The sequence below is a fragment of the Pan paniscus genome, chromosome 7 (genome assembly GCF_029289425.2).
Source record: "Pan paniscus chromosome 7, NHGRI_mPanPan1-v2.0_pri, whole genome shotgun sequence".
In the NCBI taxonomy this organism is placed as follows: domain Eukaryota; kingdom Metazoa; phylum Chordata; class Mammalia; order Primates; family Hominidae; genus Pan; species Pan paniscus.
This window is the reverse complement of record NC_073256.2, coordinates 103,772,344-103,785,978: the sequence shown is the minus strand read 5'-3', so window position 1 is coordinate 103,785,978 and position 13,635 is coordinate 103,772,344. Positions and strand designations below refer to the sequence as shown.

The 13,635-nt window shown below is 34.9% G+C and overlaps 1 protein-coding gene across 3 annotated transcripts in view; it reads right to left on the bottom strand.

Annotated features, from left to right (window-relative positions):
• WWP1 (WW domain containing E3 ubiquitin protein ligase 1) overlaps positions 1-13,635 on the bottom strand; it is a 124,481-nt gene that overhangs the window by 85,338 nt on the left and 25,508 nt on the right. For 2 of the 3 annotated variants that reach the window (XM_003821155.5, XM_008974633.5), the window contains exons 2-5: positions 12,843-12,935; positions 8,036-8,126; positions 1,254-1,392; positions 479-603 (exon numbers count right to left, since the gene is read on the bottom strand). In XM_003821155.5, the coding sequence (XP_003821203.2) occupies positions 479-603; positions 1,254-1,392; positions 8,036-8,105 (334 nt within the window). In that variant the 5' untranslated portion in view covers positions 8,106-8,126; positions 12,843-12,935. The remainder of the gene's footprint in view (positions 1-478; positions 604-1,253; positions 1,393-8,035; positions 8,127-12,842; positions 12,936-13,635) is intronic. The other variant, XM_008974632.5, reaches the window with a different exon arrangement.

Genomic DNA, 13,635 nt, shown 5'->3' with positions numbered 1-13,635 from the left:
TGGTTATCCTTGGATAGTAAAATTATAGAAAATTTTTATATTACTCTATAATTGTCTATCTTCTTCATGTTTTTTACAATAAACTAATTATATAATAATAAAAGAAAACTTAAGAGTTACAATTTATTTTACCCAAATAAAATTGTTAGTAGTCAAGTGACAAAATAGAGTAGGGTCATGTAATGATAATTTTCTCAAGTTTTAAAGAATATAATAATAAGCAAATAATAAATGACTGATAGTCACTGATAATAGGGTACTTGTGGATGACTGAGATTACCTTGTAAATCTGCAGAATGCAGAAAGGCCATGGTAAATATTTCCTATTTCATAAAATGCCACAAAGTTAATCAATCACAAGCAATAACTGAAGTTCTTTATGAATACAAAACTATGTTTTTGCTTTTAGGCTTTGGGATATGTTCAAAGTGTCTAAAATAAACTTATAAGGAAATAAAGGTCAGAACAAAAAACTTACATTTTCTATTGTGTATCAACAGAGCTTGTTTCAAATCTATCGTTGCTTTTCCTAATAAAGCATCTGCTTTTAAAGTGCGATGGCTCCAAACTTGAAATTCCAATGTAGTCTGTGGCGTAACATTTCTGGAAGGGTAAAATTATTAACAAAAATACAGGAGTAGACGTCGTCATTCTATTAATAAGTAACAATTCCTATTAAAGCATTTATTTCAGTAATGTTTTAAAAACCGTGAATTTCATTTATTTGAGAAGAAATATTGTATGAAACAGGAAACTACTTGAATCATAAATAAAAATATTTTACTTTCAAATACATTAGGACTTTAATAACTAGATGAGGATTTTTGGAATCAGCAAGCCAAAACACCAACACAGGAGTCTTACTGAGACTTCATAGTAACACTGTTTGTATTTGAACAAATGTCTAAAGACTTACATAATACTTTTACTATACACAAATTTATGCCATTATTATTTTGAAATGCCAAAATTAAGAATGACTAATTTGCAGTCCTATTTATTTCTGTACCAAAACAGTCAGAGACAATGTCTATATGGAAATAATTTGGTTTATAAAGCAAAAGCAAGCATTATTATGCATCCTCCCCTTAAAAAAAAAAATTTAACCAAAAATTTCTCCATACTTTAAATTGTCGATCCACACTTTAAAAAAAATCACTCATTACTTTGAAGTCATTTTACAAAACAAAAAACATATTCCAAAAAATACACTTTCTTGTGAAGATTTTCCATCCTTTACACAAGGTACTTACACAGTTAGCTGTTCATCCCATTTTGGATTAGAAGAACTACTGGATTTTGCTGTTTTCGTAATTTCTCCATCTACAACTACTTCTGTATATATTGCTGTTCCGAACCAGTTCTTTTTTCTTTTAAGTTTGGCACTAGAAACTAACAGACAAATAATTCACTAGTGAGTATGTGTTGCCAAAAAGTAGTACTGCACACTAATCAATCAATAAGAATGGAATTGTGCTTCTTGTGCAACTAGAACTCTTCTCGTTGGCAGAATGAAGAAACAATACAAAAGGGCTACTGATAATGCCTGAGAGCCATTTGAATGTTTCTGTAACAGTTTTATTGAGCTATCATTCACATATCATATAATTCACCCACTTAAACTGTACAATTCAATGGTTTCACTATATTCAGAGTGGCACAACCATCACCACAATCAATTTTAAAAGTTTTGTTACCATAAAAATAAACTCCATACCATTAAGCAGTCACCCCCTTCTTTCTCCTCCCAATCAACCCTCTCCCCACCCCCATCCCTAGGCAGCCACTAACCTACTCTCTGTCTCTTTAAATTTGCCTATTCTGGACATTTCATATAGATGGAATCATATAATGTGGGGTTTTTTTGTGACTGGCTTCTTTCACTCAGCATTACATTTTTGAGGTTCATCCATATTGTAACATGCACCAGTACTCCACTCCTTTTCTTGCCAAATACCATTCTATTATATGGGTATATGACATTTTATCTATTAACTGATAAATATATGAACTGCTTCCACTTTGTGGCTATTGTGCATAAAGCTGTTATGAACATTTTGCGCAGGCTTTTTTGTGGACGTATGTTTTCATTTCTCTTGGGCATATACTTTGGAGTAGAACTCCTGGCTCATGTGATAACCCTCTGTTGAGTAACTGCCAGGCTATTTTCCAAAGTGGCTGCACCATTTTATATTCCTATCAACAATATACACTGATTTCTCCACATTCTCACCAACAACTGCATTAAAGATCAAGGGAAAAGTGTCTTCAGATTCAACATGCCCATTAACATCCCTGCCAGCTACTATTAACTTGTCTTTCTGAAATTACATAACTGTGGCACTTAAAAAAAATGCTTTAATGTTTTATCTGGAAAGTTAGCTTCGAAAAGAAGTAGTATTTGCATTTTCAAATAAAAGCTTAAAAATCAAAATGTCATTATAAAAGTTAATCATAACCCCTTCCAGAAAGTGAACATCTAATATACCTGAGATATGAAGAAATCAGGGACTATCTACTTTCTGGGCAAAATACTGATGACCAGGCAGTAAGAACAACTTATCAAGATCACCTCTATAATCAATTACCTGTGAACACCCTAGATCAGAGATGAGGAAGGGAAAAGCCTCTTTCATGTCATACACACCGGATGTTAAGGATATAAAAACAACCAAAGCTATGTAAGCTTCCATTCTATTGAGAGAATAATAATCTAAATAGTCACACAAATAAATCACTGAAATACAATGTGATAAATGCAAGATTCCAAGCAAATACTATATTTAAGTACCGGCAACATAGCAATTAAAGAGTGTTCAATGTTATGTCTGAACTGCTACTACCAGGGTCTTAGCAAAACTCATTTCCATCCTTCATCGTTCCAAACTGCTCTAAGTTCAGCGCCACTGGACTAATATAGAAGGCCCAGACTTGCTCTCTCCCAAGAAACTTCCCAAGATTCTTTGAATAAAATTGCTCATATATTTCCTCAGTATATGTAAGTCTTATCCATATAGCAGAAGAGTGGAAGAAGGAAAAGTCAGTATATGATGGCGTTAAAAGCAGAGGGATAGACATATCTGGGTTCGTTTTTCAAATGTGCCACTTACTTTTAAAAGCCTGACCACAGTAAGTCAATTAATTTCTCCATCCCTTACTTGAAAAATCAGAAGAACAGCAGTACCTGATTCTTAGGATTGGTGAGTGAAGGCATGCAAGGCACTATCACCATCAATGAATGTCTGGCATCCAACAATGGTAGCTGTTACTCTATTATTACTGACTATATAGTATTAACTCTTCTCTGAGTTCATTACAGATCCATCCAAAATACGTCCACTGAATACCCTTACTTGGCAAAATACTCAACAGTACTGGAGGGTAAGGTAAGAAAAGAGATTTTTCAAAGATAATAATCTTTAATCTCATGAGGAATTTATAAATATGCTAGCAAAATGTACGTATAAATTATGTGATTTTAAATAACTAGAAGACAACCTTATTAATTCAAAAAGTTGTTCTAGTTAGTAGAATATATAGATTTTTTTTCTCATTTAATGAGTTTCCTTTGGTGTTATACACAGAATGTCCTCCACTCTAAGGTTATATAAGTATTTTTAAACTATCAGAAAATGAGTCACGTGTGAGAGGGTAGGGAGAGTTAACTCAAAAATCCCACTCACAATAACATCCCTTCAAAAAATCTAGTAATAAACTTAAGAAATAAGTAAGAGTCACATGAAGAGAACTATAAAACTTTACCAATGGAAACAAAGGCTTAAAAAAAATGATATGATATATTCCTAGATTTGAAAAGTTTAACATTGAAATATTTCAGTTAGCTCCAATTTAATACATTATTTTAAAATAAAAACACCAACTGATTGGTTTTGAGTGTTTTTGGTGGGGGCAGAGGAAAAGGAAGGGAGACTTAAATATTCAAATAAAAGCCAAAGAAAAATCAAGAACAGTAAACGTGTATTTTAAAATGCAAAGTAATAAAAGGAAATTTCTCAAAATATTTTTTTAAAAAGTACCATAAAGTGAAAATAATTAAAATGGTTTGACAGTGATGTAAAAGAGAAGTAAAGAGAAAAGCAAGATACTAATGCATAACAGTGGCATTTCAAATCAATGGGAAGATAGATGAGACCATAAATTTTGAAACATTTGAAAAGAATGAAGTCTATAATTCACACCACTCATACAAAAATAAGTGGTATATGATTTGACATTTTTACTTTAAAAAGTGAAAATGCTTTAGAAGACGCAATAGCTAAAAAAAAATTATAAACATGAATACAACAGCCCATTTTTTCTTCAATCTCATCCTTTATACATCTTGCATACTCTATGCTTCTGACAGTTTCCTGTTGAAAGTCTAAAATCTAAAATATCGAAGATAATACACTTCTATATGCTACTATCCTTGAGTACCTGGTACATTACAGTATATTACTATATGACAATAGGTAGTTTTCTGTTTGATTTTTTCCATCAGTTTTTCCGTGTTCCATGATCAATGCTCTTATTCTTATATGTTGCTGCCAATCAGATAAGGGTTAAGAACAGAAATGAGGATAAGAGTAAATATGCTAAAAAAAAAAAAAAAAATTTTGGCTTAGGGCAGAGAACCTCGGTTTACAGACAATAAACAGCCAGACTGCAATATTAGAGGGGCCTTAATCTGAGTACTTACTGTTTTTAAAAAGAAAAGAAAAGCCTGGGCGTGGTGGCTCAGCCTGTAATCCCAGCACTCTGGGAGGCCGAGGCAGGCGGATCACCTGTGGTCAGGAGTTCGAGACCAGCCTGGCCAACACGGTGAAACCCCGTCTCTACTGAAAATACAAAAAAAAAAAAAAAAATTAGACAGGAATGCTGGCATGCACCTGTAATCCCAGCTATTTGGGAGGCTGATGCAGGAGAATCACTTGAACCCAGGAGGGGGAGGTTGCAGTGAGCCAAGATCACGCCACTGCACTCCAGCCTGGGCAACAGAGCAAGACTCCATTTCAAAAAAAAGAAAAAATCAATACAGAGGTCTTTGTAATCTAATAAAAGGAGCAACAACTTGGAGTCCTAAGACCTCAGTTGGTTTCTCATTATTAACCCAAGGCACTTAATCCCTCTGATTCTCAGTGTCCTCACTGACAAATCAGGAGTAGTAATCTTTATTGCAGAAGTTATTGTGAGATCAGTAAGACTGGTAATTTTAAGGTGACTTTTATTTTAAAAATTAGATCAACAAAACGGAAGACAAAGACAAGAAGAAAAGAAGGCACTAAAACCTGGTGCCATTTAGCACAGTCCATGATCATTCTTTCCCAAAAGGATCACTGTATTTCAAAGGAGAGCAGCAACTGACGCTCAAAATGATAAATACTGTCATGGCATTGTTTTGGCTACTTAGACTGCCTTGGTCCACATCTATTTTCCAACTGGTTCTCCAGATTTGAGTCACCTGATAGTCTTTCAGTATGTTCTTTTTCACCTCAAATTAGCCAGATCAGGTTTTTCTTTTTCTTTTCTTTTTCTTTCTTTCTTTTTTTTTTTTTTTTGAGACAGAGCCTCACTTTATCCCCCAGGCTGGAATGCAGTGACACCATCTCAGCTCACTGCAACCTCCACCTCCAGTGTTCAAGTGATTCTCATGCCTAAGCCTCCCAAGTAGCTGGGATTACAGGCATGTGCCACTATGCCCGGCTAATTTTTGTATTTTTAGTAGAGATGGGGTTTCACCATGTTGGCCAGGCCAGTCACAAACTCCTGGCCTCACGTGATCCACCTGCCTCGGCCTCCCAAAGTGCTGGGATTACAGACATGAGCCACCGCGCCCGGCCTAGTTTTTTCTTACTTTATCTAAGAACTCTTACACATAGGTCAAGGAAGATCATTTGAAAGTTACACCTCAGGTGTACTGTCCATTGGTCCTATGCAAGTTACAATAAACTGAAAATGTGGTGAAAATAGGGCTCTAAGCTTCTTATACAGAGCAAAGGTAGAAGGAATTATGTAAGTGGTTCTTCAGTGGAGTACCTATCAGCTTCATCAGAACTGTTTCAAAAATAGATGCCCATTATTCACAGAAACCAAAATCTAAATATCCCTTATAGTTCAACCTTACTTACAGTGAGAGAAATGGTATTTTAAATAACACTAAGATACCACTTCAGTATCTAATTATGAACAATCCCAAAGCTTGACAATAGATTTTGGTTAGGCTTTGGGAAAACAGGCACTGTCATGTATAGCTGGTGTAGACACAAAATGGTGCAGACCCCATGGAGAGGAACTTGGCAATACCTGGCAAAATTACATGTGTCTACCCTTTGACCCAGCAATCTCATTCTAGGATCCTATCCTATTGATACATGAGCAGACATAAGAAACGACTTTTGTATGAAGTTATTTGTTGCAGCACTATTGGTAATAGCAAACAGTGGAACGCCAATGTCCAGCAATAGGAGACTAGTTAGCTTTTTTACATCTATTCAACAGGATATGGCGCAATGATGAAAAAGAATATTCTGTTATGAAACAAACTCCAGAATAATACTGTAAAGTTAAAAAAAGCAAAGCACAGAAAAGTATGCAAGAATTAGGGGATTAAGAGGAGAGATGAGATACGTATACTGCACATGTATCTGCTTATATTTTCAAAAAGAAGCAACAGAAGGATAAAGCAAAACTAATAAAAATGTGAACCTACAGGGCAAGGGAGAGAAGTGGGAAAATGGAACGAAGTAGCCAGACCTCTCTAAATGTACCTTGGTTTTGACTCTGGGACTATGTAAATGTCTTACAAGGTTATAAAACAAAATTTTAAAAAAAACTGAAAACGATGAACTTAACTAATTATCAATTTGGTGATATAACCAAATAGAGAATTACTAAAGTACATTAAAACATGGTATTTTGATTATACGTCCTAAAGGGGGAAAACACACAAAGAAATCTTAAACTGCAATGAGTGGACCTATTGTTTTTGGTAATTTTTTAAATCACCTTTTTTTCGCCTTTTTTTCACCTCCTTCTCCCTCTGTTTTTGGTAATTTTCATGTTATTTTGAACTGGTGTAGTAGGATAAAAACAGATATTATGATAATGTCATTTTGAATGGAGATTTTTTGATTAAGAGGAGAGAGTTACAGGCCAGGCACAGTGGCTCAATTTGGGAGGGTGGTGCAAAAGGATTGCTTGAAACAAAGAGTTCAAGACCAGCATGGGCAACATAGTGAGACCCTGTCTCTAAAAAAATTTTTTTTTTAATTAGCCAGGCAAGGTGTTGAACATCTGCAGTCCCAACTACTTGGGAGGCTGAAGCATGAGGATCACTTCAGCCCAGTAGTTTGAGGCTACAAGGAGGTATGTTTGCGCCACCGTACTCCAGCCAGGGAGAGAAAGTGAGACCCTATCTCAAAAGAAAAAAAAAGATATGAATATAAAGTCAAATTAATTTAAATTTTGTTTCCTTTTAGTAGAAAATGGTACTTATAGACTACAGTTATTATTATGAATTGGAAATATCAGCATGAACTCAGGATGTTAAAATATTTTTTTATTTTTTGCTTTCTACAAGAAACATTTCCTAGCTCTGTTAACTGAAACCTCCTAGAAATAACTAACCTCATAGTAATGAGTACCATGGGAATTACAGTACTGTGTAATCCCACTTACCCACTTAAATATTTGCCCAATGATTGAACAAATGGCTAAATGTATGTAAGAAGGCCTTTGGCATCATGCTCCTTCCTATTAATCATTTAAGGGCCAATGCAATGATACTTATTCAAAAGCCCAAATTCTCCCACCATTACAGAGGCTATATCTTCTCTTCATCCAGCATAGGTTCAATAAATATTTACCGAATAAATAATATAGTTTTGGAGGGCATCTACCTTTGAGGCTTGTTGCAACAAATATGCCATAGTATGAATCTAAAAGAAATTCTATTTCTGGAATAAGTCTGCTGAATTAGGTATTCAAAAGAAAAGTTCATCAGGGAATCACCATATTAAATATAAAAATAACTTACCAGTTACCTGTAACTGCAACCTTCCACTGTGGTTATTACTAGTATCAGACCTTGGTGAAGCAGTGGCCATGTCCCAAAATTCAGCTAAAACCTATTTTAAAAAAGGGGAATTTATTCATGTGTTAGATAAGAGTTTGTAATTTTCAAGATATTAAAACTACTTGTTTAAATCAACTAAGAAGTTCTCAAAAAGTACATGAAAATTATCAAGCCTATTACCATCCCATTAAAAGAAAACCCTAAAGTTAGTTGAAATAACAGAAAAAATGGTGAGTAGTAAGCAAAAATAAAAATAAACATTAGAATGTTGCCCTGGATATGCCTGCTACAGGAACAGACAAAGCACTGGGCCTGCTACAAGGGGAAGGAGTGAGATTCCCATACCAAGCAAAGGGCCCAAGTCAGTAGAAACTCCTAACATATGGCAGAAGCATATACATATGTTTTAGGAAAGTACCCCAATTTAAGCCATTGGGAGTACCTAAGACGAAGAGCAACCAAGTCTGAGTCTATAATCTTAAAAATCAAATTTATATGAAAACAAGCCACCAGTCTGGGCAACAGAGCGAGACTCTGTCTCAACAACAACAAAAATCTCTATCCAGACAAGACAAAATAAAATTCACAGTCTACATGGGGTGGGAAGCCTCAAAATACAGTAAAAACTACAGGAAGAAATTGACAAATTGGCCATTCTTGTGGGTGATTTCAATACATCCCAATTAATCATAAGTCAAGCAGACAAAAAAAAATAATAATGAACAAGCAGGATTTAATAACATCAACAGAACCTCATAACCAACTATTAGAAAATAAAAATTTTTCTCAGGTATTCATGAGACATGAGTGACAAACAAAAAAAAATACACTGAGATATAATGAAAATCTCACTAAATTTCAAAAAATGTTCTAAGTTTCTGTCCGTAATACAATTAAGTTAAAAATCAGTAACAAAAGATAAATCTGAAAACTATAAATAGAATTTAAAAACACTTCTAAATATTTAGTGAATCAAAAGAAACCATGTTGGAAATTACAAAAAAAAAAAAAAAAAACTAAGAACTGAAAAACAAAAATACCACATATAAAAATGTGTGGGAAAAGTTATACTTAGAGGCAAATTTATAGCCTTAAAGACATACTAGGAAAGGAAAGGTTGAAAAACTGATGTGTTAGTAGGTCATCTGGTAAGTCTGAAAGAGAAAAATAGAACAAACCCAAAGAAAGGAGTTAATAAAGAGCAGAAACTAATGAAGTAGAAAGAAGGTAACAGAAAGGATCAACAAAGTCAGAGCTACTTCTTAGAAAACACTAAGATAAATAAATGTCTGATAAGACTAACGAAGGGGAAAAAAATGAAACAAAATAGGAAGCCCTAAAACAGACCAATGCATATAAGGACAAACCCACGTAAGAGATGTAGCAATGCAGATCCATGAGAAAAGAGGGACACTTAAATAAACCTGGAATTATCCATATGGAAAAAAAATGAAACTGGACCCCTACTGCACATCATATATAAAACCAATTCAAGATGGACCAATGACATAAATATGAAAGGGAAACAGTAGAACTTTTAGAATAAATTACAGCAGAAAACTATTGTTTTGTGTCCTCTCAGGATGTAAGGATTTCTTAAGAGACAGGGGCATACTAACCAAATAAGAAAAGTGTGAATATTCACTCCTGTAATCCCAGCACTTTGGCAGGCCAAGGCGGGTGGATCACCTGAGGTCAGGAGTTCAAGACCCGCCTGGCCAACACGGCGAAAACCTGTCTCTACTAAAAAAAAACAAAAATTAGCCAGGCGTGGTGGTGGGCGCCTGCAGTCTCAGCTACTCAGGACGCTGAGGGAGGGAGAATTGCTTGAATCTGGGAGGTGGAGGCTGCAGTGAGCTGAGGTCATGCCACTACACTCCAGCCTGGGCAACAGAGCAAGACCCTGATTCAAAAAAAGAAAAAAAGGGTGAATATTTTGACTACACGGAAACTGAGACTTCTGTTTATCAGGACATCACAAAGAAAATGAAAAGATATGCCAGAAACTGGAATAAATTTGCGAAACAAAAAACTAATTAAAGATTAGTATTTATAAACTACATATATAAGAATACTTACAAATAAGAAAAACATAACACATTAGGCAAACAGGCAAAAGGCTTAACTGTAATTATACAGAAAAGGAGATTTCTAAGGCCAACAAACATGAAACAATGTCGAATCTCACTGCCCATCAGAGAAATACAAACCACACAGATGTCATTTTTAAATTCATTAGAATGGTAAAAACTAGGAATGTTGATAGTGCCAAATAATGGCAAAAAACATGCAACAGTGGTGGCTCTTATACACCGCTGGCAGGCGTTTCAGATGGCAAAATCCTGTTGGAAAATAATTTGGCATTATCATTTAAAGCTAAACATTTGTATGCCCTTCAATGAGTAATTTTGAATTTTATAAAATTTTTTGTACCTGTGTACCAAGTATAAGCATTCTTCATAATAACAAAAAAAGTGAAAAATACTCAAATGTCCATTGGTAGAAAAATGGTTACATAAATTAGCCTAACTCATACAATGGAGCATTATATAGTAGTGAGAATGAATGAACTACAGGTAGGGGCGGTGGCTCATGGCTGTAATTCCAGTGCTTTGGGAGGCTGAGATGCCTCCCAAAGGTGGATCCCAAGGTGGATCACTTGAGGTCAAGTTCAAGAACAGCCTGGCCAACATGGTGAAGCCTCGCCTCTACCAAAAAAAAAAAAAAAAAATACAAAAATTAGCCAGGTGAGGTGGCAGGTGCCTGTAATCCCAGCTACTCAGGAGGCTGAGGCAGGAGAATTACTTAAACCCGGGAGGCAGAGGTTGCAGTGAGCTGAGATCTTGCCACTGCACTCCAGCCTGGGCGACAGAGAAAGACTCTGTCTCAAAAAAAAAAAAAAAAAAAAAAAAAAAAAAAAAAAAAAAAAAAAAAAAAAAAAAGAATGAATATAGCTATAAGCAATACCATGAATATATCTAAGAAAAAGAACAGGTAAGTAGAAAAGAAAAAAGACAGATGAGTTCTGAGCATTAACACCTTCCTCTCAGTTCTGTCTCCAAGATTTAACATTCTACACTGAAGTCATGAAGAAATTCTTCCAACTCCTTATGACAAAGAAGAAATGAATTATTTTGATGGTTATCATGACCTCATCTTTTCTTATTCATTTCCTTTGAAAACACCATGATTCCATGATTGAAAAAGAAATCCAGAAATGTGGGGTACTGTGGATCCTGAGCCTCAAGAGTTTGTCCAACGAACAATTACAGAAGCCCAGTAAAGAACTGCTAAGGTCCAAACAGCCAACAAATAACAAGCTGTCAGTCTTCCAAGGAGTACTCTATGAATCTTATGGAAACATTTCTGCACACAATAAAGAAACTAGTGTACAGAAATGTTTATTTGTCTATGATACAGCAATAACTACAGAGTCCAAAAATAAGTCTCCACAATTATTTTCTGGTTATAAATTTGAATTTGCCTACTGAGATATTTCTGTCTATTTTTATGTCTGCTCAAACATCTTTTATGATGTTTAAATGTTTTCCTTGAAATGTATAAAGATTTGTAAATTAGATTTTCTTCTATAATAAAATACCATATGTGCAAGCTTTAAAAAGCCTACAAACATGATTATGAAACTCAAATCAAACAATCATATTCGTGGTATTTTAAAAAGAAAAGATGGAAACAAGTTCAGGATAGCACTTACTTTAGGGGCTGGGAAAAGGTAAGAATATGGAATCAGAGAGGTTTTCACAGCTCTTTAACCATATTGGGATTGATCTAGTTCTTCAGCTGAGCAGTTGGTTCACAAATGTTTTTTATTATTGACTTGCATATGTTACATATTATCTGGTACACTCAAATTACATGGGATTTTTTTTTAATTTAAAGAATGTATGGAAGGCACGGAAGTAGATACAGTAAAGTATAAATCACTAACTCATCAAGTGTAATTACTGGGGCCTGTGATGCAAAAGAAGGACAGATACAGCTTTCACAGACAGCATTTAGTCTTCCAAGAAAAAGACACTTCTTCCTCTAGGCAGTAAATGAGGGATTTAAGGATAGGTGAAGATATTGATTCATATGGAGGTAGATTAAACAAAAATCAAAGAACCTTATTAGGGAATTAAACAGAAAGATAACTACTGAGAATAAAGGCAAGAGGCATAGATTACTTATTTGAGAAGAATCTTAAAAGTTTAAAATACTGTGCAAACTGGGGAACAGTGCCAACCAGGTAAAAAACTATTCAATTTACTACATGAAACTTTCTCTGTACCCTGATCCCCACCCCCAATCTATTTTTCTCTTTATTCTATATAAACCCTTTCATATCACCCAATCCCCAGACTCAAGAGCACATGTTCTGGTAAGCAGTAACTGCAAATTTAAACTAAAACCATGAAAGATAGTTAAAAAATGATACCATCTTGCCTTAAAAGTGAAGAGATACAGCAAATAAAATTATCAATTTCAACAGTTATTCTCCACACTTCATTTAATAAAGTTGTATGACACTTAAAAGATAAGGTACTGTCATATATTCTCCCATCTGAGCATTACAGTAACACTGTGTGAGGAGGGAGGCACTCTGTCTATCTTAGAGATGAGAAAACTGAGCCTCAGGAGTATTAGAAGTCTATAGCCGTATTTTTTATGACAACGTATTACTAGGTCTACATAATTAACTATCAAAATGTATGAAGTCTGACTATTAATTATAGTCTTAGTTTTAAAAAAATTGTTAACCACTTACTATGTATCAGGAACTGCTAGACACTGGGGATACAAAGATGAGTAAGACACGATTCCCTCTTTCAAGGAGCTCATAGTCTGTGAGGAGACAACCCTGTAAACAAATAAATAGCTTTCAGTGTGATAATTCCTAAAATAGATGCAAAAGGTAAAGTACTACATCTGGGGCACACAAGAGAAAGTAGATAATCCAGCCTTCAGGGATCAAGAAAGGGATCACAGAGAAGATAACCTCTGAGAGAACTGCGTCTTGAAGTGTGTAATTCTTCAAGAGAGAATTACAGAAAGAACGGCACATCCAGAGAACTGCTTGCATAGTGGACAATGGAACATAAGGACAGTGTAATGTGATCAGGCAAACAGAGAGGGTCTAAACTGCATAGGATCCTATGGAATAGTTTATATTGTATTTAAAATATACCATGCATAGTACTTTAAAGTTTATCCTGATGGTTTCAGTGATGAGAATTGCATTTTGGAAAAATAACTTTGGAAGCTGTGGGGGTTAGATTTAAGATAGTGAGCTTATCTGAACTAGAGCATTGGCACCATGAAAGAAAAAACTCAGGATACATATAAGGTCTTTGATCAGATGACTATAGGATGGCTGAGGGTTACAAAAAATCAAGAATCTGAAAAACTAAAATTTCCCACTTCATTGTCTGAGTGGATGATGGTTCCCTAACCAGGATAGAGAGAAGAGTAAGATTATTTGAATTTCATTTCCAGTTCTGCCACTTAAGAGCTGTATGACCAAGTTAACTTTTCCATGGCTCATTTCCTGTAGCAGTAGA